The sequence below is a fragment of the Takifugu flavidus genome, chromosome 2 (genome assembly GCF_003711565.1).
Source record: "Takifugu flavidus isolate HTHZ2018 chromosome 2, ASM371156v2, whole genome shotgun sequence".
Taxonomy (NCBI): Eukaryota; Metazoa; Chordata; class Actinopteri; order Tetraodontiformes; family Tetraodontidae; genus Takifugu; species Takifugu flavidus.
Genome location: NC_079521.1, coordinates 12,659,680 through 12,686,942, shown reverse-complemented (window position 1 = coordinate 12,686,942; position 27,263 = coordinate 12,659,680). Strand labels below are relative to the sequence as shown.

Below are 27,263 nucleotides of genomic sequence, written 5' to 3'. Positions count from 1 at the left end.
AGTGGTTCTCACTGCCTGGAGCTGGAACAGCCAGCAGTGATATCGTTAACGTTGCCATGGAGACATTACGATGCTGACAGTCCGTTGGAAGGTGTTATACACTAATGGCCAGGAACAGTGTGTGAGTCTTCTTTAGGGAAGAGATCTCGAATCAGATTCCCATCTGGTCACATGACTACAACTAACGGTGTCCAACACGCGCACCAGCATGTCCCTGCATGTGGGGACACGCACAGACGCCCAGGTTGGCTGTCAAAGCACATAACAGAAACACAAAGAACAGAACGCTGTAAAAGGGTGTGACTTTAACGTCCCTTTCTCCACCAGGATAGTAAATAACTGTTTTCTGCTATGTCATATTCCAAAATCAGGCACTTTTGTAGTTATTGCTGTGTCCAGAGAACTGATGGTGGCTGAACATTGTTGAACTGATAAAGATTTACTCTCTATTGTGATAAAAGCCCATCAGAGGGCAGCACTTACCCCTCTCCTTTACTCCATTTGTTATCATGACATACAACTTCTTCACTGTGTTTGATTTGGAAGACAAAGTGGCTACATTTTGTTATGACTTTAAGACCACTCAAAAACTAAAACCTAGTCATGTTCACTATTCCTAAAGTAAAATAAAAGTTGTTTTTTGGTTTTCTTTTGGTGAATCATGACATTAGTAAATTGTGTTTTAGATTTTTGATGTTTTCTGCATTTTACCTACTTCTGAACATTGGATTTGAGCCTTTCATAGGAAAGAACATTAGAAATACTTCAAAAGACCAAAATGAATGGAGTCTACTCTGTGTATTCACGCTTTCAGAAAATCCTAGTTTAAATTGGCTGTGTAGTCCCACATCCCTTTGTGGAGGTTGTGTTTGAAGCTACACATGTTACTCACTGGATAAGCAGGGTGGATCCATTATAAACACTCAAAGAACTGTGGAAATGTTCTCTCCACATGTTCTGCAAAACACAGCCAGGCTCCCAAAATGGTACAGATTGTTCTGAATTTATGAAATGGAACAAGTTCACTTGCTGGTTAGTCTGTTTGTGATATAATGTAGGGAGTTATGACACTTTCCCCTTTAATATGACTCTTTTTCTGGCTTGAGGGCAGACGTCGGGTCGTGCACTGTACACCTTTAACATCCTGGCCCGTCTACACTCCAGACCAATCATTTCTTGGACCTTCATGACTTATAATTAACCTGCAAACAGAGTATAAGGAAGTCCAAAACTTAATGGGTGGATTTGATGTGAGTTTCACCTAGAGATAGTACAATTACATAAGCAGTTTCTCTCTATTTCGAATCTGATCCAGATTAATGCTATACTTTCTGTATTAATCCCTGCCTCCAGGTGTTTCAGTCTTCAGGTATGTCTGTCGTCACGCCAGGTTTTCCTGCCCTGTCTCAGGACTTCACCCAGTGAGCCTTTTCAAGGAAGTCCCGCCCTCTGAGGCCTACTATTGGACCACGAACCGTCCGGTGCGCGCATATTTCAATCTGATTGGCTGAGGTAGCTGTCCGTCCAACAGTGGCAGCAGACTTTGTGGTGAGGCGTCAGGTGAAACTCGCCTTGTGAAGAAAAAGGGGGCAGAAAAAGGAAAAAAATCTTAGTTTGAATTTTCTGGAATGACTGTTCAAACTCTATCCACTTTTATCAGAGGAAACCTTTGACAAGAGAATCCGACACCTAAGAAAATGAAGAGCCTCAAGTATCGACTGAAAAAGCACGAAGTTACCATCACGGTAAGTGAATTACCACGAGTTTTGGTTTTAAAGTTGCGCTGATTCGGCATTTATTATTGCCACCTGCTGCTGCTAATGCTGTGATATTGTGATATAGATATTGTGGCCCTGCCTTCCGTCTTCCATAACATTTTAACCTCACTCATGTCCGCTCGGCGCTGTTGCGTCGGGAATTTCACCGCCACCCAGTTTGAGCACCTGCTGGACGTCCCGACTCGGCCCGATGAGTCCCGACGAGCTCAGCTTCAGCCCTTTCCCACGTCCTGGCCTAAACCCAGAGCAGTTTCGACTCTGTTAGTCACTTTCCCCATAAAATCCACCATAATCAGTGCAGCGGACTGGGATTTGGCCCCGGGACACTGCAGGGCTCCTGTGATGCCTTGTGATGGAGTTTCCTTCTATTTCTTTAAACTTTTGGATTCACACATGTGGGTTGAATACACTTGTCAATGCACACAGTTGGTGTTTACACCGTTATAATGGGTCTGCTTTTATTGAGCTTTTTGGTGCAGATGCTGCACAGCCTTGTTGCTTCATTCAGAAATGTTTTCAAACTCTGATCAATAATTTTAGTTTATTGGTGAAGCCAGTGAAGTAAATGACAATGCTCTAAATGCATTTTAGCTTGATCAATCCCTTAGTGAATTCTAAAGCAACTGTATTTGTGTTTTTAGATCACGCGCTTATCTTCATCCTTTATAATAATAAAATAATAATGATCTCTTTTGATAGGTTGGATAATAGGTGGTGAAAACTTAAAGTTGAATAACACAGATAGTTCCCTCATATCCTTTATTATTTCTCCAGCTTAAGTCAAAGGTCATTTAATGTTATCTAGGAGAAAGAAGCTGACACCTCAAGTGTGACAAATACCAGCCTGTTCACTATCAATATATGACTAAATCAATTCACTCTCTTCCAGACGCCAGTCATGACCTCAAACATGAGCAATAAACAATAAATGTGTTACACAACAAATAGTTTAAGCTAACCTTACCAAAGGTCTGATTTATTCCAGGCAGTTGCTCTGTGGTCACGTCCATTGTGTACCTAATGAACTGGTGTGGCCTTACTTTAAAGAAGAGCAGCAATCCTGCATCCAAGAAGGTTATAGAAGGTTAATGGGCAAATATTACAGTAAAGAGTCTGATACGAATTGTGTGTCAAGCTGAATTTGTACCATTAATAATAGTTAGCAGTTAAAATTGCTCACTACATCTTAGTGTTTTCTGCCCCTGGTGTTTGTGTTTATTAAATTCAGTCTCAAACTAGTGCCTTTCATGGTTCTCCATAGCCGTGCACACACTTGCTTTCAGTCCTTGCTGGCACCATGGAGACAGCTCAAGTCAAAGCAGGAATGTTTCGCGTTCACAGGCTTAGTCTAAATGTGCCATTACCAAGATTGCTGAAAGAATAGAGTGGCTAAATGGCAGCAATTGATGTAGCACGCCATAGGTGGTAATATTAAAGTAAATACTGGCTCATCTCGCAGCAACCTCTGAACTTCTCTTACATTCCTGCACAGTTCCACACACAATGGGTGTTTGGCACAGTGCTTTGTATTCAGGATTCAACCATTACCATGTGAAAGGCACAAAGCCAGAGAAGCAGTGTGTGTTTAAAAAAAAAAACCAAACCCAACCCTTCAGTAAAGAAATATCATTGATGGTTGCCTCACCTTTAAGCCTGAGGTGGGGGACGAGCCTTTAAAATTCAAGCTAAAGACTGCTTGAGATTTTGTCTTTGCCTCGCAGCAGCATTCGTTTTCATCTCCAACTAATGCAGTCTCCCGAGGAGTCCTCGAGCAAGATTCTGATCTATGAATATACTGTATGTCTGACTCAGTCTTGGTGAGGAGCAGGTCATTTTTTTTCCTTCTAAGAATCTTCTTTTTATTCTTCAGTAATATTTGTTACAGAAAAGGTCACCAGTGCACATCTGAGTGATGGTTCTTGTTGCATTACTCTGCTGTTTCATATCAAAGAATGTTTGACAAATGTCTGTTCTTCTGCATCCAGCAGCAGGCCTAAGAGTCTCCCATTAAATGCTGAGAACATATGATGCTTATGCTTGTATGTTGCCAGCAGAAAAGCAGAGCTACCAATCATGACATGTCTGCCCATCACCGCCTGCTTCCAGATGATCCTGAAACCTTTGATGATAAACACAGAGCCCAGTCAAAGCAACGGTGATTGCTCAGTGTGGTGAACACAAATGATGTCTTTTTCTGTGCAGTGGGGGGAGGCTTTAAAAGAAATGTTCCTGCATTATATGAACAACGGAGAAAAGGTTTAACCTTTTGCTCTCTGTTCACTGCGTGAATCTGTAGTTGAAACGTTTATGTCCTCACAAGAATGCATTAAATGGAGCTGAAATAGCAACTAACTGACTAAGAAGCAGTTGAAGAATGCCATCAAGCAGTTAAGTCACCTTAAGGCAATGCAGCAGAACATTAAAGTGATCCATCATCTACAAAGATGTGATGTCAGTTGTTTGTTGTCTCAGTAAAACCTTAGTAATGCTATAGCATGGGCGTAAGCTGCCTTTAAAAGGCATATTTACAGATGTATGGACCTGGAAAATGAGAACTAGGTGATCAAACGTGTTGCACATTGTGACCTGCTGGAATACAGTGAAAAAACTAGTAGAAAACTGATCTAGAGGCACCTTGCAGAGGTGAGAAGAACAGAGGCTCCTCCCCGGTCCATTCAAGATCAGTCAGTGTTGTTGGTAAATATGAGACTTTATTGTCATGTGGGTGTGCTGAAGCCAGGGTCACGGGTTCACACACTGGCCGAGCCACTGCTGCACAGGCTCCATCCCTTTCTGATTGAATAGTTAGACACAAAACATTTTAAACTTCTTGAGGATTTTCAAGTGCAGCTCAGCCACTTAATACAAATGGGATGTGCAGGCTCACTGGAACAGGACACACTACGTGATAGTGTTTCTCTTCAACTAGACAGGAGGCCTGGGAGTGTCTGGGTCCCAGTACTTCCTCCCAGATAATCTCACCGCCCAGTGGGAGCTGGTGGAAAAGACTTTGTCCGAGCTCCGTTTGAGGAATAAACGCCAAAAATAAGCCCCCCCGATTAACTAATGTCATTCATTTTGACCCTCTGAAACCTCTAAAGTAACAACAGAAACACAACAGAAGGTCTAATGGCAGTCACATGACTTTAAAAATTTAAAACGCCTAAGCTGTGTGCAATTCCAAATATATTCTTTTTTTTTTTTTTAATTGTTTTTACATAAAAGTGCTGTTGGCTCAGGGATGATTAACAGGGCAGCAGGAAGATGAGAAAGAAACCCAAACTTACTGGTTATTTTTGGAACTAACCTGACCACAGGGAGGAACGTGACTGATCTCTGACGTGTTCTGAATGTAAAAGTCCAAGAAATAACAGCTACTGTAAGGTTGTGAGTGCTAGAGGTCTTTGGCCATGAGCTCTTCTACATAGGGTTAACATGTATTATTATAGAAAATGAAGAAATAAAACACTTGAGCGAAGATAATGTGATGTTTTCTTCACTGATTAAGGTGATTCGATGGACTTAAAGTGTTCTGCAACTATTTCAATCAGTGCTGTTCATTTCTCCACCTGCTGAGACCTTTTTAGCGCCAGGAAAAAAAACCAACCCACCAACTCGGTGCAATCACATAACCCACTCCAGGATTTTCAAGCACTGGTGGAAAATGGTGACCTCAGTATGAAAGTGCCATTTCTGTAACTTGTTTTTCTTTTGGTGCTTACCTCTGCGGATTTGCTTTATTTGGGGAGCGGTACTGCTGACTATTGTCAATAAAACTAGCATCAAATTTCCTTCTCAGGAACAGGGCGTCATTGTGATTGAGGTGAGGGTAAGATGATTCCTTGTCTAGGTTGTTTTCTGCCTCCCCATTATATCCCTGCAGCCTTGTGCTGAAGTGTTATTATGCTGTTAGTCTTACCAGCACAATGAACATTAATCTGCACCCCTTCAGTATTCCATATTCTTCTCCCACGCACATGTCGAATCCATCCTATCCTTCCTATCAGAGAAAATGTGCTTTTACAATGAAATAGTTGAGCCTCATTCTCATTACAACACTGCACAAGTCCCCCAAGACCTGCATTAGAATCTGGGAAAGAACACCGGCTCGGGTGAAGGACTATTGATGTCAGGGGCAGGTCTTGTCCACATAGCACTTTAGAATTTTCAAAATGGCAGGAAAGCTGGGAAATTAGACGTATACAGTCCAATAGGAAATGTAGCGGTGTGGTGTGCTTTTACAGCTTCACAAGCCCTTCAGGGTGCTTCATTAATCTGTTGAGCAGCCATCAGGGGTTGATTAACTGTTTCAGCTTCTTGATACCCAGCAGGAGTCCTTACCCCTCCTCAGACGAGAGGATTTATCATTTGAATTATCCTGGTTTTTCTCCCTTCTGTCATGGTCAGAGGGTTTCTGGCTAGACTTTTGGGTTTAGTTTGGACAGACCTAAATTAAAGCTGCGTCATGAATGTGTGAGACATGGTGATCTGGAGCGTTGATGAATCAATGCAGGATGACCTGATGCTTGTAGCTTGTGTGTAAATGGACACAAATTTCAGCGGCTTATGGTAATGGGCACAAATCAAGGTGCACTCATTATGATGATTATAGGCCTACAACATTACAATGACTCAGATACACTGTCAAGAAATTACACTGTTCAGTCTTCCTGACAAAGAACAGCAAATAATAATAGAGTCCCAGCAGTCCTGTAAACTTCCTCGTTTAATATCCGATCATAAACTGTCTAATCTTATATAATGGTAATTTTCTGCCTCGTTAGCAAAACTTCTGACCAACGTGAAGCATATTGTAGCCAGGTATGACATAAATATTCACACAGAGACACACAGCCGTGTATTTGGAAAGTTTCTCCTTTCTGCTTCTGGTTTTCTGAAAACATACATTGTGTCTTCTTCACCCTGTGTTTGCGTCACAGATATTGAAGTGCTTTTCACTGCAGGAGGCCAACTATCAGGCCGGATCAGCACAGTGTGTTTTGGGCTGTCGTGTTGGCTGTGAAGTAGATGTTAGCGTGACTGGCTGTGTTTATAGGATTAACGTCTGGCCCCACGGGGGCAGCCATGAGGTCATCGCAGCATATTTGTTCCCATGCTGCACCAGCAACAATCTGCATGCAGAAGGGTGATCAGGTTTGTCCTGTGAGCTGGGCAGCCCATGTAGGTACTGTGGTCTGACGTAACAAGACGGTCAGGTCAGTGATCGAAGAATTACCGTGTTCATGGGCACTTAATCATAATTATTATGGATGATCTGGTGGTGCAGGCGACATCATGCATGCGCGCACACAAGCAACCTACTGAGCAACAGGAGCTCAAAGATTCTGCTGAAGAGACAAACTGCTGTGAAATGGCTCCGACCAAGCTCTTCCTGCCAAATGCAGCAAGATCTCGTCATCCCGTTCCATCTAATCTTTTCCTTGCCAGGAATGTATAGATTTGCATAAGTTTAGGTTGAACGCCATACTGAATTTAGACGTTTCACTGTGAATCACGGAATTATCTGACTTGTTGAAGGTGAAGAAAAAGATTGTGGACTTGTTTTGTCATTTTAAAGCCATTTTTTAGTGATCCTTCCCACTACGTTCCTGGCTCTGTGTGGGGTGTGGCCTGCAGCAACATCAGCAACTATATCTACACAGGTTTAATTCTGGGTGTCGGAGCATATTTTATCTTGCATCATTCTAATTGTTGCGCCCAAAGAAACCTTTGCACCCTTCTGTTTCTATAATATTTACTCTTGTTTTAGCCAACAACATAATGATATTACAGACTGATCTGATGATTATCCTTATAGCCAAGTCCCCATTATGGCTGAATTGAAGTCAGCCTGATGTTTTTATTGTTTTTACCTAAATGACCATTGCTCTTTTTTTTTTTTTTTATACATAACTTTTTTCTACTGATCCGAATTCCTTTTTTTTTTTTTTTTTTTAAATGGTGCAAACCATAAGCAGCCTGATTGATTTAAACAGGTTCTAGAGAATTGGATTATCCAGGAATTCTTTTTAATTAAATATTGGTTCCTCAATCCTGAACAAATGAGTCATGTAGTCATTATTGATGTCAGACCACCTCGTCTCTTTTCTCTTTCCTTGTCGAAGCTTTGTCAGCTCCCAGTCGACACCAGTTATCATAATTTTTTTTTTGAGCATCTCTGCCAACCTTAGGTGACAGATAATAGTGTTTCTGAGAGGTTTTCTCTTGGCCTGTCAATAATTGTCTGAAGTAGAGAAAAACAGATGGCAGCTTTGCGTTCTGGGTCAGAGGTCTTCAGAAATGGTGTGAAACTGCAGTGTGATGAGAAATGCTGCAATAATGGCGCTTCATTCAGACGAAATAACTGGCACCATTAGCTGTCCGAAATTTGCCTTTGCACAAGGGATTTATTATGATTTTGTGTTCAGTTGTAGCTCCAATCTTCTTGCCATTTAGAAATGATTTTATCATCATCAGATTTCATTAAAAACATTGAAATTCAAAAATTTCTGGTGTCTTATCCTTCTTGCTAATAAGTAATATTTCTCACTAATGCGTCTTGGGTAATTATTAAAAGCCCAAAATATGTACAAATGGATTTTGTAGGTCACGGGTCAAGGTCACGTCATTGCATTGTGATTCATAATTTTTCAGTCCTAAATGCATCAAAAATGCTGCTTCACCTTCCCAGGCATCAGTCGTTTGGATTTGCGCTAAAATGAACAGTGCTAACAACAGGGGTCACTGTTCCCTCTGAACTGTCATGACTCCCTTCACCACTAGTGTGTGTGCGTGTGTGAGTGTGCGCGGCTGTGCATGTGTGTGGTCTGCCCTCCATACGGTCCACATTCTGCCCAGCAAGAGTTGACCTGTGTTTAGCAGCAGAGCAGATATGCCAGGACTGCCTCGTGTACATACCAAAACCAGAGCGCCTCCACACCTGGTCTCAGCCGTCAGTGAAAGCTCAGCTGACTCCAGGCAGCACTTCTGGAACGAAGCATCAACTTACCTGTGGTGACCTCTTATGACCTGCTGACCACGAGCACCATGTAGACTGTCCATATGTTCTTTATATTCCCACTCTGGTCTCTTAAGTTTCTCTCTATCCTCTTTTCTGGCTTTGGTTCTCAAGGATTTGTTTTGTAGTCTACGTGCTCAGACGGTTGCACAATTTAGAATTACATGCACTGAGCTGTGGTCGCCTATTAAAGAAGGGCTATGAATCAGGGAGGATCTTCAGATGCTTCTGCATCCAGCAGTCATGGTAAATGAACCCCCTGAATCTAAGGAGTTGCTGTGTTGTAATCCATGAAGGCTTTATTATGAGTCAAGGATGATATGATATATAGGATTACTGCACTATATCAGCATAATTTTGTTCTCCCTGTCTTGTTATTGACTTTCAATCTCTGTTCCAAGCCGCCCCTCATGGAATTCTCTAGAAATTCTGTGGCAGCCTCACTGGTAATTCAGCTGATTCCTAATATTTGCTCCACAAGAACACAGCAAATGTTCTGGCCTTTCGTGTCCACATTATATTTCACCAATAAAACTGGATACTGTGATATTCTTGCCACATTTGAAGTCACAGCATTACCACATCATTACACTCTTAGGGATAAGGAAAATTGTTTTTGATGGTAGGCTGACCTGAATTTGAGTTTTTGTCTGGCTGGGGCTGCACTGGCCACCAAACCTATTATTATCTATCTATTATCTTTATATTGTGCCTTTTGTCTTCACCTCTCTTTGTTCAGTGTTCATCATAGATAGTGAGGCTTCAAATATATGGAGTGGTCAAATCTGACTGCTAGGAACACTAGCATTTAGTGCAGATCACAGCATTTTCAAGTGTGGGCTAACCCCTTTCAGATGGTCATGATTGAATATATTGACTGTCTGTTGCACTTCCTTTTCTGTTGTGCACTGCTTACCTAAAACTGAACAGCCCGTCATTGATCACGCCACCACGACCTGGGCTAGTGACACGTTTCATCCCTCAGAAACAAGTCCAACCCATCCTGGCACCCTGCTGTGTTGAGGCTCCTGATGCATCACCTTATACTATTAGCTCCTCTCTCATTTGGAGACTCTCAAATACGTCAGAGGTTTATATTTCATGACTCCGTGTCTGTGTTCTAATGTGTCTGACCGTACAATCGCAATCAGCTGAAATCACGCAAGTGAGAGGCATCATCTTTCAGCCATATTGTAAGCACATCTAATCATCATTATTCTTGTTTAATAGAGACGTTACATATATTTTTATCCAGCTATATTGTTGGCAAACATCGTTGGTAACTATTGTGGTAAATCCTGCACCCTAACAGCTCCCACATTAACTAGGACATTAACAGATTCACAAACAAATACACACAGCAGTTTGCACATGGCATTTATGTGAGTGCTGTTCACCTTCTATGTGGCTGGATGCCATTTTGGCGCCTTTGTCTCCATGCTAGCAGGAGCAGCTTTCGTAAGTCGACACCTGCTTCTTCATATGACATGTCATTCGGAGAAGGTCTTCTTGTGTATTTGAGGTGATCGTTGCTGCTCGGTAAGCAACAGCATGGTAACAGTCACCCGGGTGCAGACGTGCACCTAAATTATCCTTGGATTTAATTCATTTGCCTAATTATTGGTGTACTGTGGCGAAGTTGGAATACAGATTAATGATAGTTGTTTTTCTGGAACATAAGAATCACTAGAAGAGCATATTAACTTGCAACATTATGGTAGCGTCCATGTAAACAGGAGCCCCCATGGCCCGACCCTCTTGAGGATCATTGCCATGAGCATTTTAAATGTGCAAACCGTAATCCAAATCCTCCTCTAAACATAATATTTTCTGATGGAGGCAAGTGGGGAACACTGCGAGGGAGTAGCTATGTAAGCAAGGTCTTTTTGGTTGGCCCGGTTTCATGCTGGCAGCGCTGATTGACACCAAATCCATTACTCACGGTACAGGAATGTCCAGAATGTATTCTTAGCCCCCGTCTTCCTATCAGTCACTACAGAAAGGTTGGCGGGTCAAAAAATAAAGAGGTAACTAGTCTGTACGGCTGTCTGCACCGCCACTGTTTACCAGGGAGGGGGGTGATATTTTAAAACTTGGAGAGCTCACATATTTACCCCGTGCAGCCTGCCTGACTGTCATTGGTGGGGTGAAGGCACTGAAGACCACTGAGAGAGCGCAGAAGCAAAGACATAAGCTCCTTATTGCTCCTTGGTAAATACCTTTTTTAGTTTTCCAGTTGAGATCGGGAATAAGAGGGAGAATTGGAGAAGACTGAGCTCAAAGAAGGTTTCTGGATAAAGGCAGGGGCCAGAGGTGAAGCAACTGGGGGGAGGTTGGAGGCAGCCAGGCTGAGCTGACTTTTCCTCCAGAGGAGGAGTTGCAGTTGCTGGCCAGGGCAGGTCCCAGGGCCAGCAGGGCTGGTCCTACTGCTTCTCCACCTCTTTCCCTTTATCCTTAGTTTTCCTTCTCCTCCCTTCAGCCATCAACCAAACTGCTGTGCAGTGATGAGCCTCCAGCCAGAGTTCAAGAGCCACACAGGAATGTGCAGAAAACCCTGCCAAACGAATCATTTCTGTCTTAAGTGAGGAAAAACATCTGCTGCAGAAGAGGCCGCCTCTGTTTTGTCGTCCTGTCCAGTTTTTGTCGCGCTCACCGGTTGAGTGCTTTGCTTATTTTCGCCAGATTTTTGCTTTGTAAGCCGCCACAGTGGCATCCTTTTCAGTAGCGCGGTGCAAGGACCAGCTCCACTCGCCCAAGATGAGCCGCTGGCTGAAATGCACCTCCATGCACTTTGTAGGTATTCCTCGTTAGTCATGAACCGTGTGTGCTAGCTGTCATGTTCTCATGCTTTAGGCTGTTGTTTCAATTTGGTGAATGATGAGAAATTCATCCTGAGACAACTTGCATTGGTCATAATTAGTTGAATGCTTGAATTACTGATTGTGTTGTAATTGTGATGTCTGGTCTTGGTAGCCTTCATTTATTCATTTTCGGTACAATGTGTGCATGTTAATCACATGTGTTTAGAATACTCGCTTCCTCATTATCTCTGCATCGTTGCCCTCAAGTGAGAAACTGGATTTAAAGGAACGTCCCTGAAATCTCAGCAGTCCTCTGTTCCCTTGATATGCAGCATCACTTAAGGACTCGTTAAACAGTAGAGCCAGGCAGCATATTCTTAACACATGTTTTAAGTCAGGTCTATTATTGCATCAGGAAAGTGTGTGTGTGCTCGTGTGTGTGTGCTCGTGTGTGTAATTGCTGTCACTTTTGTCCCTGCCAGAACACAGACTGGAACAAGTACGATGACCGGCTGATGAAAGCTGTGGAACGTGGTGAGGTGGATAAGGTGGCTGCTGTTCTAAGTAAGAAGGGTGTAATCCCCACCAAACTGGATGTGGAGGGACGCTCTGCGTAAGTACACACACAGAAATACACTGAGGCAGAGCTCTAAACCCTCTGTGTAATTGCATACATGCATTATTTTGTATACCTATTGTCTCTATCCTGGTTATTCCTAGTCTGTCTAGAATTGCTGAGCTTCACAAATTCCAAACATTGTGTTGGTCAGACATTCCTGAATGTTTCCCAGATAAGACAGAGACGGGGATTCTTTAACTATGAGGTCATTCTGCTCATGCACAAATGTTTCAGGGAAATTTAGTGCCAGTTCTTTCTGCGCAGCCCCTAAAACAATAAACACCTCCTGCCATTTTGAATGTCTGATGCACCATTTAATCCCAAACCTTCATTTACTTTCCTGGCATGTGTGAGACATTTCTGCACTGTGTTATTACACGTCTATTTTTCTATCCAATAATTTTCCTTTTTAAGCATCCAACTGACTGGAGGTCAGTGTGTGTGGGAGCTGGTATAAAGAATGCGACCTCCAAAGGGCTGGCCACTTTGTCCAGTCTGTTTATGTTGTCACACAGGAAATGACTCCCTGCAAACTCAGCTCAGATCCACTGTGGTGCTCCCAAAATCAGCTAATAAATTTAGGCCCTGCTGCAGAATATTATCAGAATCTACTCAAAGCTTAAAGGACTTGACTCGCACTCTTGCTTAGTAAATTTATGTTATTCTGTCTGCAGCATCCCCCCCCCCAGCAGCTCCTTCAGGTCTCTGCTACATACACTCCTTGACATGTAATCAGGTTAAACTCCAACATTTTTGTAGGCCAGACCCCCTCACTTTGTGTCTAAGTATATGAACAAATGCATTGTTAACGCACAAAACCAAGGTGAGAGTATTTTTAGAAGTGCATGAAATCCTCTTCTGGTGTTGACAACTTTGACTCCATATCTGCAGTGGGTGTAAATAAACATTACACACCCTTCTGACTTGTTGTTCTCGTAATAAGCTGCTCTAATTTGGATAAGTAGTGTTATGGTTGAGTAGTAGTGTTGTGTTTACAGGTTTGACAGTGACAGTGTTACACACCCAGTCATGCACATTGTGCACTTTTGTACTACAGGGCTGACGGGCTGCAATTAATTACCTATACTTATGCTATTAGGTTCCAGCCTTGATTTTATTATTCACATAAAAATGCTGAAAAACACAATGTTTTAATAAAAAGATTACGCTTATCATATATCATAGGTTCCGGTTTGTTTGTTTTTTGCTTTGCATTCTTAATGAATGCAGCATTGGACTTAACCTTAATGGCTACATCCCATAAAGGTTTTAGATCATGCTAAAGTTGAGTTGCTGTAAAAATTATGTCATTGGACCAGTGTAAAACCCTGCTACTGCATCAGTGGTCCACACACAGAATGAGAGCGTTTGCTGGTTTTGGCCTGTGCTGAGAGAGGAATGCTAAGTGACATTCTCTGGTAATCGTGGACGTCTGTGGGGGATGATAATTACAACATGTAATGTCATTGGGTGATTGGCTGCGTCTTATTGGATTATCATAATTGTGTTTGGCTAATGGATTCAGCTCTTGAATGTTGTGTTGGTGCTTGCAGCCTTATAAACAGTTTACATGTCTATATATATAAATATATAGATATATATCTGTAGATGGTACTTAATGGATGCCCATGAGGTAAGGCCATCCTTCATACCCACCATACTCTCGGTGTGACCATAAGTGGCTCAGGACTAAGCAGCAAAATATGTCCACGTGACTGGACGCATACTTGATGAACGGTCACTTGGCACTGAACTGGCACATGCTAAAGAGCAGCAACTTGTTGGTGAGGATTGGCAGCAATGAAGTTTATGCCGAAGCAACGGCAGCCACAAGAGTTAAACCGTATGTCTTATTTTGGAATCTAAATGCTGTTTTTAAGTCTTAGTCCATAATGTTTATTGCAAAAATGTGTGCTGACTAGAATGCCTTGACATTATTGTAAGGAAATAAACAGATTTGATTGTAGTTTACTTTTTCCAGTTTTCTTTGTGGGGAAAAGATGGCATTGAGTCACATCACTTTGCAATGCGTCTTTAAAGTGAAGCCCTTCGGTCTGCTTCCTGTCTGCAGTTTGGGCTTTGAGGTCACGACCCTCCAGCGAAGCAGTGTCTCCAGGCCATCAACACGGCTTTTAATACCCGCCACCGTGTTGAGGTGACAGCCTAGCTGTCTCCTTGGCAGATACTTCAGGCTTAGTATATAAACGGGTCCGTGTAGCCTGGCGGGTCAGAGACTGGGATTAGTTTACACACAAGTGCCTTCAGGCCTGCGTGGTTGGTGGCGACAGTGTTTCTGTGGGTTAAATCAGTGACGGGGAACTGGAATGTTCCCTGTGAAATTTAATGAGTAAATACAAACTCACAATAACATCCACAATGAAACTGCAGACTTAATTAAGCAGATAATGACGTGTATTAATTGGTCAAGTACTGAAATTTTCTTTCAGCAGATGCAGTTAATAAAATGCTGGTTGTGTTTTTACTTGTTGGTCTTGATGAACACGGATTCTCCTCTTGTTCTCTCCCATTTACTGCAATCATGTGGTGATCTGCCTTTTTCAGGTTTCATTTGGCTGCAACTCGGGGACACCTAGAGTGCCTTAATCTCATTCTGGGACATAATGTTGATGTCACTGCAACTGATGCGTCTGGTGAGTTCTGTTTGGATTAGAGCTGTAGCCTGAAACTCCATTTGGTGGTTTTACAGTGTGCAATCTTTCAAAGTAAGTCAGTCGTTAAGCGCTTGTTGGAAAAGGAAAAGGAGTAAGGAGTTAAATTAAATTTCAATGGGCTCTGAGTATTGTGTAATCGGCTTTTTGTTCTGAGAAGGCCAGTGAAAGCTGAGGTTAGAACGCATGCAGAAGTTCAGGTGCCACTAAATTAAGCACAGCTCCGACCAAATGCACTGCAGGGAGAGTGTGGGAGCAACAGCTGTCTGCACCTTCGTCTCTCCTCCACAGGAAAGTCCATTAAAGCCTCTTAGACACAGGGACCAATAAAGCAGACCTTTTTTAAGGTCATTTCTTCACTCACGATGCTCTAACCTTCATGGAGATGCTACTGTGCCGCTCCGTGCTTTTAATACCGGTAATTGCTGTAATTTTTCTTTGCAGGCAAAAATGCTCTTCATCTCTCCTCAAGAAATGGACATTCGCAGTGTGTTCAGAAACTTTTACAGGTGAGGTGCTACATTAATTCTCACGTTACCTTTTGTGCCTGGTAGATGTGCACGGACGCTGGCTGTGGTTTGGTGCTTCTGCTCAATGTCCTGATTTAAAACTCCTTTTTCCTTTTGACCAGCTCGTGACAGGAGAAGTTTCAGAATGAGCTCTTTTAAATTCTTAGTGTTAATCACTCGGCTCTGCTCAGCCATCAGAAACCACTGCAGGATTTATGTGTTGATAGGACTATCTTGGTAGTGATTTGCTCTGATAGGATCAGAGCCCTTCATCAGTCACGCTCACACATGGCAGTGATCTAATGGAAGGTGTCACTGTTGGCAGGGGCCTGGCAGGGACTTGTCAGTGGTGTTGACAAGCATACGCTCCTGCAATCCTGACAACCATTCTAGGTGCCGTCATCACGGCAGACATAGCAGCTGGATGCCCCCCAATCCGCCCCCTGGACAACCTCCACAATTTGACTCTCTTAGCCCAAACCCTCAAGGTATAGAATATCCCCCTAACTTGCTCTCCTGTTGCTCCTCTCCCCTCTCCCCTTCAGCTTTGTCATTTGAGTCTGCAGCTCATTTTTGGCCCTTGTTGCTAGAGAGAGTTTAGTTTTTATAGTGGGAGGCAACATTCACTGGCAAGCTTACCCAGCAACATCAGGCCCCTGTTAGCATTGAGTCCTCAAGGCCGACATAGCAGACCCTCATCACCACAGCGGTAAAGTCACTGGTGTCACAATCATATCAGCATCGCACTATTGAGCCTCCTTTGGTTTGTCCACACAGGTTTCAAGGCCAACTTGTTAGAAAATACTGTCAAAATGCATGCATATAAACATTGTGATGCTTCTTGGCCTACTTCTTTAAGGTGTGATCCGATTGTGTGTTTGTACAGAATTCTTGATCTTGGTTTACATGTCTTTATCAGTTCATGAGCACTAAGTGCTCACGATTGTGCTTTGTAAATTATTGTTAACGCACGAATCCCTAAATGCATCACACCATCACTTATGCATACATCAAACCGCACTCATTGTTATTTTATGTTTTTTTTTTTTTATTTTCTGACCTAAAGCTGCGTATAAACATCAGACATTTCCAAATATTAAGAGTTTTTTTTAAATCTAGAGACCCCACACATGACGATTAAATTAGGCCTGCTTGTTTTTATTTATGTTCATTTCCTTGTTCCTCAGTTAGCTCGATTCCTGACTGGCTAAATTCAATTCCACATCACAATTTATGGAGTCCTGACTCGGGAATTGTCAGCTTTCCTCGTACTTGAAGATTTTTAGTCGCAAATATCGAAAACGTTTGTATAACTTTAATTTATATTTACGATTGTCAGATATATACGATAACTTTATAAACTCTGACGTTTGCTGTCCTTGGTTGGGAAGGGAGAAATTCAGAAAAAAACACAACACAAAAACCACTCAATGATCTTTGCGCATACCCCTCTTAACATTTTATTACTTTACAGCACAACTGTCCTGTTGGAAATGTGGACCTACAGGGAAGAACAGCCTTGCACGATGCTGGTAGGATCAAATGAAACATTTCTTTTGACCCCTGCCTGGTCTGAAAATTAGAAACATGTGTTAAAGGCTTTCTTTTTTAAACTCCCTCTGCCCTTGTAGCTGAAGCACATGCAATTTGCAGTAATAGATGGGAAGAAATAATTGATTCGACCTCTTTTTTTTTTCTTCTTTCCATTTCAGTCATGGCCGGCTGCTCCTCTAGTGTGAAACTCCTTTGTGATGGCGGCGCTGCTGTGAATGCTAGTGATTTTGTGAGGATTGATCTTTCTATGTCCAATAATGTTCTCGTGTTCAGCCTGACAGTATGTTGTTCTAGTGGCGTTGGGTGAGAGTTCTGACAGTTCGTTTCTGGCCTAAGATGATAAATACGAAGAGTATGATGTGCATTTCTTGTAGGTGAATGTGTAGATTGAGGTAATTATTTGTCTTTTATGCAGGACGGCAGGACACCTCTGGTCTTGGCAACTCAGATGTGCCATCCACACATCTGCCAGCTGCTGCTGGAGCGAGGAGGCGATATCACAATCCGGGACAAACAAAATAAGTAAGGAACCATCAGTCTGTGAATGTGCCCCCGGCTCAGCTTTTCTCTAATGCCTTCGCCCGCTTTGATCGGTCCTGTATCACAGTGGGCTGCATTTGACTTGAGGCTATTCATCAAGAATGGGACGCAGTGGGAGCATATGGAAGAAAACAGTCATGATAGCTTCATCTTGTATGTAAATGCGCATCAATCATGACAAGGATACATGCATGAGTGAACAGACGCCCTTGTTCACATTATTGCCATCATTTTTCTTTCTACACATCATAAAATATTACTATAAAGACAACATTTTACACATGTTGGCTTTCATGTGTTATCCCTGTTCAGCTGTCACAAGAATATGACCTTCATGACACAATTTAAAGGCTATTTTTCATAAAGGTATTCAATGTTTTTCCCTTTTTTTTGTGAAATCTGGGTTAGGCATGAGAGGGAGGAAAAACAGATTTTCAACAGAGAAATCAGGAAAATTGAGCTGCTAGACCTCTGAGTGTTCAGCGGTCTGAAAAAGCAGCATAAATTGCTGAATTTGCCACCTTGTTGAAGCCCTCGCATTCAGTATTTGGAGTTCAGTTGCTAAAAGCCGCTTTTGTTGCCTTTTCAGGACGGCTCTTATTCTTGGCTGCGAGTATGGCTGTAAGGACGCTGTGGAGGTGCTACTAAAGAGCGGCGCTGATGTTAAGGCTGTTGACACTTTGGGTCACGATGCGTTTCATTACGCTCGCCTCAGCAAGAACCCAGAGCTCGTTGGAATGGTCAAAACACATTTGGAGAAAATGACCAGAGGTCAGTCCAGCACCATTTAATCCTGTATCAATATCTACACCTGCCCTTTCCCAAGAAGATGGAACTTTTGAAATACATTAAAATCACAGTGAAACTCTGGTCTGAAAAACTGTATTTGAAATCTAATTTTCCTATAAGTAATAATGTAATCACAGTGAACATATTTCCATTTTTAAACAAATTAACCAATAATTAAATAGTGTAACTACAAAAGTAGTAGAAAATTGGATTTGGGTGTATATGCTACAGTGTTTAGCATATAAACATAACATTTTCTCCAAAAAATACATGAATATAAGATTGATTTGACCAATTTGTTTTTAATGACAGATAAAGAAGCTGCAAAGATTGAGCAATGGAAGCGACAGGTAACCGTGTTTCACCAGCTCACAGCTATTAAATCTCAACTATTGTGATCAGCAACTGTTGTGACGCATTTTAGAAACGTCACTTGACATTTGCTGAACCATTGGCTGATAAAGGGAAAATTTGTTTACAGATTTTTTGTTTCATTCTCAAAGAAGAGTCTCTTCCACCATTCAGAAACCCTGAGCTGTGGTGTGCAAACAACCTTGAGATCATTATCAAGTCCTAGCAACTAATTTTATATTTGTTGTAGCATATTTTTAAACGATCTATGACTAACCTTTTATTGTTCTGCCCTCTTAGTCCATGACTGCCCTCTAGTGATTGCAAATGAGACTCTTTCTGTGTTTAAAACCTAGAAATGTTTTACCTTTTGCTGGAAATGATCCTGTGTTTTGTGCAGCATTCCGTGGAGCGATCAGAACCACCAGAGTCCAACAGAAGGGATCAGGTCATCTATGTAAGCATGAAATATTCACGCCAGCAACACACATTCACCTAGTTTTTTCATTTTTCATCAAAGACAGTTATTTTGTTTTAAGCTCCTTAAAGGTTCTTATATGTTTTATGGGTATTCATTAATTTATTATTGATTGGATGAAAAGCTTTAGGTTTTCATGCTGCTCTGTGTGTGTTAGGATTTAGAGAGGCAGAATGAGGTACTGCAGGAGAGCCTCAGGAAGTACCACCAGGAGCAGCGAGCCCTGGTGGATAAGGTCAACTTGCTACAACAGCAGCTTACACAGGTGAATAATGCTACGGTGACACATTATTAAAATGGACTCTCCAAGCATCAATGTTCAGGTTAAAGTCATCGGTGTGCTGCATTTAATGAACAAATTAAATTCTCAGGTGGCACTGACATTCCACTATTGACTAAAGGATCTTTTTGTATTTTCCTTTGTCCCCAGGAGAAGATTACTGTGGAAGAAGCTCAGAAAGAGGTATGAAGCAAGTCTGTTACTAAAATGTCTTGTAAGCTTTATATTGGCTTGCTGTTGTATACCACTGGTGACCCTGTTGCAAATGAAATTCTGCAGAACGCACATGCACAGTGTCAGACGCCACTAGTAAGAAATGTTTTTTATAAATGGGTTTCACTCCCATCACTGTATAAATGTTCTACACTGGAATTAGTCCAGGGTAAAGATTGGGGGAAGAAAACTAGATAACCAACTCACCTCTGAATCTCAGGGATTCTCTAGTGTGCTGGTGTAAAAGCAACAACGGCATCTTTATTCATATAGTAGTCTTTATGTGCCAGTTAAGCTGTTAGACAGGTAAAATGGTACAGTTACGCAAATGAACTGTGGCACAATGATGAGTGGAGGTGCTGAGTCTTTACTAACTCTGGACTGATTGCATTTCTTTGTGTTGGAGCAGAAAGAGCAACTGAAGGTGATAATTGGTGCCAAAGACAGAGAGGAAGGAGCTCGAGGCTCAGAGACTGTCAAGGTCCAGCTACGGAGCACCCTGGTCAGTGATTCCACTCTGAGTATTCCAGACTTTCGGTTAAAGATTTTTATGATCCTCTGCTAGGAGAGATATTTAGTGATTTTAATCCAATAGTAATAACGGTACTGGTCTACATGTATCCACAGGGAGACTATTCTGGCCAGTCTGTCATCAAAGGTTGGTTTCATGGTTTTTGAGACACAAAATTAGAGTCAACTATGTTCAGGAAGTGTGCGTGATGCCTTCAGTGTTTATTCTGTTTGCAGGTAAAGAAAATATTTTGGTCAAACAAGCTCACAGCCTGGATTCTGACCATGTAAGTTTTGTGTTGGTGTAATTTTATTAAAAATATAGCCACTCTTACCTCAGTAAATATAGCAGCATTTAATTGTTGCTAGCTTGAGCTCCAGCTTATTTTATTTTGCAACATTATGTGCAGATAATCCAGAAACCCGCCGTGGCCCGTTCAATGTCCAGACCCGGAGAGAAGAGTCAACCTGTTGTAGGCTGGGATATCTGTGGTGAACTAAACACACTCAGACATGAGCACGAAGTGGCCAAGAGAAGACACCATGCCATGGAGGAAGAAGTAGCACGCCTTCAGGCTGCCCTGAACCGTAAAACCCAAGAGTGCCAAGAGGTGGTTCGTAGTCGAGACACAATCCAAAAACAAGCTGACCAGCAAATTCATGAACTGGAGGAGGCCTTGGGTGATGTCCAAAAGAGGATGCTGGATTCGGAGTGTAAGGTCAAGCAGCTTCAAGCCCACGTAGTGGCTGTAAAAGAACACTTAGGGGGACAGGGCGTCGACGAAATGCGCATCCAGCTGCAGGACATCAAGGCCAAATATGAAGGTGCATCGGCTGAAGTGGGTCGAGTCCGTAATCGTCTCAAACAGAGTGAGAAAGCCTTGGAGGAGTACAAGAGCAGCGAGAATCAGCTCGCTGCTGAGGCAGAGAGACTCAATCAAGACCTGGATTTAGTGGTTGCTGAAAGGAACGAATTAGCCGAAGTCCTGGTCGAAATGGAAGCAAAGATGAAAGAGGCAGATACAAAACATGGCACCATGGTGCCCACTGAGAAGTTTGATAACATGAAAAACCTGCTGACTAATGCAGTTGACGAGAAAGAGCGTCAGCTGGCTGAGCTGAGGGAGGACTACGATCGCGTCCTGGAAGAGGTGGCTGATCTTAATCGAAAGATAGGCAGTCCTGTCTCCCAGGGAGAGGATCTGTCTGCTGAGGAGCAACAGAGGTTACGGGAAATCCTCGAAGAGCAAAACAAGTCTTTGAAACAGAAACTGGTTGATTTGACTGGCAAAAGCCAGGATCTCATTTGCGAGGTGAAGGAGAGTAATGAGGAACGAAACATTCTACGAGAACAGCTGGATGAGGTCAGAACTAGGATTCAGATTGACTTTATACCCATCCAGGACTACGAGGAAGCTCGGAAGAACATGGTAATGGCATTGGAGGAGTTGGAAGACAAGTTGGTAGAAGCCAGTGAGCGCTATGGGAAAGCAGAGGCACAGGTTCAGCAGCTTCAGACGGAGAGGTCGCAGCTGCAGGAGAACATCAGCAGCATCAAGAGCTCCAGCAAAACTCATCAGAGTCAACTGGATCAGCTGAGGTCTCACAATTCTGATCTGCTCCAGAAAATTGAACTCATGCAGGGTCAAAGTGAAGATGGGAAAAAAGAGCGTTTGCAGCTGAACACACAGATCCAAACTCTGGAAAAGAGCCTGGCGGGACAGCATGTTCCCAAGCAGCAGCACGAGGCCCTGAAGGCAGAGTTGAGCTCTACCTTAGACAGCGTCAGAGCTGAGATGTTAAAGTTGGAGAATGAGAAAAAAGAAAGTGAAGAAGAATTGAAGAAGGTGAGAGATGGAAATGAAGAGTTGGAAAAGGTCTTGGAAGAGATGAAAAAAGACTGTATACATGTGAAAGACCACAACGATGCCACAGACAAGTTAAATGCATCTGTGCTGGAGGCGGAGATGAAGGTAAAGGAAGTAACGGCGTTGTATTTATCTGCTCGGGAAGAAACGGTGAAGCTTACCCAAGAACTGCAGGCTCAGAAAAAAGAACTTGATACCATCCAGGAAGCAATCCAGTCCAAGTTCATCTCTGTCACAACCGCAGAGGAAAATCAAAGATCTTACATTGCTCAGGTGGAGGAACTGAAAGTCAAGCTGGTTGAAATGGAAGCAAAGTACAACAAAGAAAAGTCTGCAGGGCAGAGCAACATGCAGGAGCACGAGAAGCTCAAAGGTGAGATTGAGTCTGTTCAGCAGAGACTAGATTGGGCTCTAGTTAGCAGTAACAAGCACAAGGATGTAGAGGAAGAGTTCAGGAGTAAATGTGAAGAGCTGACGCACAAGTTGTCCAACTTGGAGCAGCAGCATCAGGAGTTGCAACAGCAGAAGGCTCATCTCCAAGACCAGAATGCACTGTGCAAGAGTCAGAACCAGAATCTGCAGGACCGCCTGAAGTCGGAGTTGACCCGGATAGCGACGTATGACACGGAGCTGAAAGCTCTTCATGATGCCATGCAGCAAGCCCAGACAGACTGCAAGAAAGCCAGAGAGGCTCAGCAGCAGGAGGCCCAGAAGGTTTGTGCCTTGCAGAAAGAGCTGCAGGAGTCTCGGAGGGATCAGGCTTCTCTGCTGCAACAACAGGCCCAGTCAAAGGAGGAGCTGGAGGCCCACATCTCTAAGCTACAGCTTGCACTCCGAGAAGAGGAGGAGAACAATGCCCAGAGGGCCGAAGACGTCTCTGCCCTGCAGTCTGAGCTCCTTCAGGCCACGCAGGCCCTGGAAACAGTCCGCTACAAGGAAGACCAGATGAGTCAGCTGCAGAAGGAGAAGCAGCAGCTGGAGAAAGAGGTCGGCAACCTCGGCAGCAAGCTGTTGTGCTTAGGCGAGGAGTGTAAAGAGGCCCGGCAGGAGTCTGTGAGGGCCAGGGAGAGCGAGGGCAAGGTCAGGGCGGAGATGGAGACGGTCCAGGAGAAAGGAAACGCTATAGAAGGAGAGATCGGGGAGCTGAAGAAGAGATACGATGAGTCACTCGGCACCATAGGCGACCTTCAGAGGAGGATTCAGACTTCAGCTCAACAGACCGAAGCCAAAGACAAGAAGGTAATACAATCTTGATGTTCTCATTATGTTTCGATTGCTTATTTTGGGGCTTTTTTATTCATGGGTTTTGCCTCATAGGTGTTCTTGCTTCCAGGGTCAGTTTTGTTTCTAGGGTTGGGAATTACGATATTTGTGTGATTGTGTTTCAGATCACAGAGTTGCTGACAGATGTTGAGCGACTGAAACAGGCTCTGAGTGGTCTCTCCCAGCTGGCTTACACCAGCAACACCCCCAGTAAGAGACAGACGCAGCACACAGAGGCGCTGCAGGCCCAGATCAAGAGCCTCCAGCAACAGCTGGCTGTAAGTACACGTGCAATTGTATACCTATTATATTTCATCGTGTTCAGACATAAAAACTGTGTGTAGCAGTTGCTGAAGTCTTTGCATCTTCCCTTCCTTCTTTCTGCTCAATAAGGAGGCTGAGAGACAACACAGGGAGGTGGTTTCAATTTACCGGACTCATCTGCTCAGCGCAGCACAGGTGAGGCTTGTGTTAAAAGTGAGAGCGGGTGGAAAGGAAATAAAATAAATAAACAAACAAAACCTAAAGTTATAAGTGCAGAATGAGGGATGTGCTGATCTCTGATAGGGCCACATGGACGAGGACGTGCAGGCCGCCTTACTGCAGATCATCCGCATGAGACGGGAGCTGGTGTGTTAGAGCCTGGCTGGACAGAAGAAAGGCTTCCTGCCGCCTCTGGTTCCCTGTTCTCCACATCCACCAGCGCAGAGTTCTCCTGCTGCCTTCGTGTAATGGGCCTCCACTTTGTTCTGTCACATTTAAACTCGCGCTTCACAAGTCAAAGTAAAGCGAATATGTAATTTTAGTCGCAGGTACATCTAGTACAAATTAAACTCGGTTAGCAAACGCGTTTGTAGCAAAATACTATGTTAATTCATCGCCCCGCCATCCAGGTATCCAGAACTAGTGTTCACTGCTCAGTCAGAGCTGATGATGCTGAATGGTCCCGTTCGCTGACACGTAGGTTTTAAATTCTCAAAATCTGTCAAAACTGACACAAACGCAGTCGTCACATTCCCACCTGACAGTTGGTCTGTTGTTCAACGATTACCAGGTTTTAAAACTTTTAAGACTCTTTCCACAGTCGTCCTGTTCAACCCTGAAGGACTTGGCTCGTTCATCCTTGTTGTGTTGTGTCAGTGATTTCAGTAGACATCAGTTTTCAGTGTGCGTGTGGACTGTTGTTATTATAGGAATTATGTAAATTTGCCCTTCAGGATTCAGCAGCTGTCTCCTCTCTATTAGACTAAAAGTGTCCCATGCAAATGTGCGCCTCAAATTAAGCATCGAGCTGTTTCCTCACTGAGCTGAAGGGTTGCATTATAAAAACAATCTTTTTTCCCAGGTCCACGTGAGCCCATATTTCAGAGTTTATTAATCAGCAGGTTGTTTCTCCTCTAGCTGAACCACTTTTACATTGTTGGCTCCTTTTTTAAAATTGTTCTTTGGTGATCATTGGTGGAAGTTCGTAGTAACATATGTACTTTCAGTTTAATCCAGATACCAAAGACGTTGAGGAGGGTAAGATCATCCTGATATAATACTTCCAAAAATGGTGGGTGGTGTTGTAAAAGAGTTTAATGAACCTCTTCTCCAAATTTGAGTCACGGGTGTGTGAAGTGGAAAATTGCTGTGTCCTGTTTGCAGTGGTACATCTCTTTTTTTTTTAAACTAGAGCGCCCTCTTGTGGCGGAACTTGGCAGGCCAAGTTTATAGACGTTGTAGTACCCACTGTGGCCCAGAGGGGGCAGCATTTGTTTATGGAAGCTGCAGCATCTGCCTGCTTGTGCGTAACACCATGGAAACTTGATAGGTGAGAAAATGTGAATTTAACAAAAAAACACAAAAAACCCTCTCATTGTTGGAATTCTATGCAGTTGCAGCTCTTAGCACAGAGGTTGCACGTTGCCGAGCCGGCTCTTTGTGACTGTTGTGGTGTTGTGATGATGGAGCGAGTCTCTCGTGCTTTTACACTGATATATTTTTCTTAGCTTTGTATGATCAAGATTACTACAGTGACAATTCAGCAGGTCTGGAAGTAGAAAGGCACAAAAACTGTATTCAGGGTAACATTAAACACACGGATGCCACTTGATGATATTAGAACAGAATTTATGGCTTTGTAAACCTTTTAATTACAGTTTGAAGCACTCTTGTCTTTTCAGCCAAGACATGAACACAGGATTCTTGCTGTTTTCATATTGTTCAAATGAAATGTTCTCCCTGGCTTGGAAAACAATTCACCTTGTGTTTGCAGATGTACAAAGAAAAAATTCCAATATTTTCATTTTCACTCAACATTTAACTTTGCTATTAACTATTGATCACATTTCCTGTCCGTGTTGAATTTCTTGTTTTCTTTGGCAATAATATTTGTTTGTGAAATTGTAATACAGAATCAATAAAGTGCCTAACATAGAAAACGACATGATACTTCAGGGGTTTTTGTCATCAATGGAGAAGTTTGTGTCACTTTTTCCACATAAATGTTAGTTTCTCATTGTGGGTTGTTTATTTTTGTAGCATTATATGAAAATTCTGAGCGCGCTGAATGAATTTTGCACACCCTCCTAGTCCAAGATGCCTTCAAGGACTCTTATTGAATAATATTTGGTTAGGTGTTTTTTTTTTCCTATTTTACCACCAATCAAATCTGAAATTAGCTCATAATCTGATGGATGATCTGAAGTTTGTTTTGAAGTTTAAATTGTTGCTCATTTGCTGGATAAACCAAAGCTGACCCATATAATTCATAAAGTTTTGTGTGTTTTCACACACACACACACACTGCGGCTCCTGTTGTGGGAACTTTTGAGTTCATGTGGTTTCACTTTAAGTACAATCAACCCTGGAATGAGCCAGTAGCTCTTTGGCACAGCACTGGCTTTTATCTATGAGCCTGCATTGATTTGTCCGTTGGTCTTTTTTTTCTCCTCACAAGATTCATTTTTCATTAAAGATCTTTGAAGAGGGAATGGTGAGAACAGGGGTCACGGCTGTTTCACTTATCTCACTTCTGATAAATTTGTGGCATGCGGTCACCGAGAGCCATACGCAAAAACAGTGATTAAACTGGCCCTAAATCGCGCCCATTTTCCAGGATAAATAATTATTGCACGCACCGAGCAGCGCTGGAGATTTACGACCGACGGCTAATTAACCTGAACACACAAACACACCCAACACAGACCCTCTAATTGATACAAGACTTGTCCTGAGATTGATTTCTTTGAGAAAACCCCCTCTGGTTTCAAGTGGCAGCCATCCTTCACCCTCCTCCTCCTCCTTCCTTGGTTTTATGATTCTCTTTCTTGCGGTCTGCACTGAATAAGCTGTTCTCAGCAATTATGGCAAAAACAATTCAATCTGGTTCTGGATCTCTCTTTAATCTCATTTCCAGGATCCTAATCAGTCCCATATATCTACTTGAGGCCATTTGGTTTACCATCCTAACCCCTTTTCTGGCCACAGAGGAATCCCATCTTTATAAAATTCGTCATCCCGAGAAGGATCAGAGGCCTTATTTATGTTGGAATCCGTCCCAGGCGTCCACCGCAGGCCTCACGAGTGGTAAACTGGCTGGTGGTTACGTCCACATCACACACACGCCCACGTCCTGGGCTGCAGCGCGTCCGCGTTAATAACACAAACTCGCAGGCGTCTTCTTGTGTTTTACAAGACGTGCGACTTGTTTTTGATTTCACTGCTCCACACGAGAAAGGGCTTCCTCCCAAGCCCCGCGCTCTCATGTGTGGTTATTTATTTTGTTCTTTCCATCCTTATTGAGGCCAGTTTAGCATTTACAGTAGGTTTAACCTTCAGTCTTGCTGGAGGACGCAGGAGCGACCGTTTTAACCTGAACACAACTGAACTAATGGGAACAATGTTTTTATTCATTTACAGGCACGAGCAGCATCTATAGCAAAATAGAGGAGGGCTTTAATTCTTTACTGAAGCCGACCACCAGGGGGTCGAGATGCTTTCAGAGAAACAGGGAGGAGGCCTGGGTTTGTTCAGGTCCAG

At 42.9% G+C, this 27,263-nt stretch overlaps 1 protein-coding gene across 2 annotated transcripts; it reads left to right on the top strand.

The window, feature by feature from the left end:
* Positions 1-1,511: 1,511 nt before the first annotated feature.
* On the top strand, positions 1,512-25,666 carry uacab (uveal autoantigen with coiled-coil domains and ankyrin repeats b). Of its 2 annotated transcripts, none has more exons than XM_057020819.1 (19): positions 1,512-1,745; positions 12,080-12,210; positions 14,779-14,867; positions 15,330-15,394; positions 16,869-16,926; positions 17,107-17,177; positions 17,364-17,470; positions 18,078-18,259; positions 18,590-18,627; positions 19,029-19,085; positions 19,264-19,371; positions 19,537-19,569; positions 20,009-20,101; positions 20,227-20,257; positions 20,347-20,396; positions 20,520-23,216; positions 23,366-23,518; positions 23,634-23,699; positions 23,808-25,666. In XM_057020819.1, exons 1-19 carry the CDS (start codon positions 1,698-1,700, stop codon positions 23,877-23,879), a joined length of 4,149 nt encoding a protein of 1,382 aa, XP_056876799.1. In that variant the 5' UTR covers positions 1,512-1,697; the 3' UTR covers positions 23,880-25,666. The 2 variants fall into 2 exon arrangements, with proteins under 2 accessions (XP_056876799.1, XP_056876808.1); XM_057020828.1 differs by lacking the exon at positions 1,512-1,745 and adding an exon at positions 10,926-11,589.
* Positions 25,667-27,263: the final 1,597 nt, after the last annotated feature.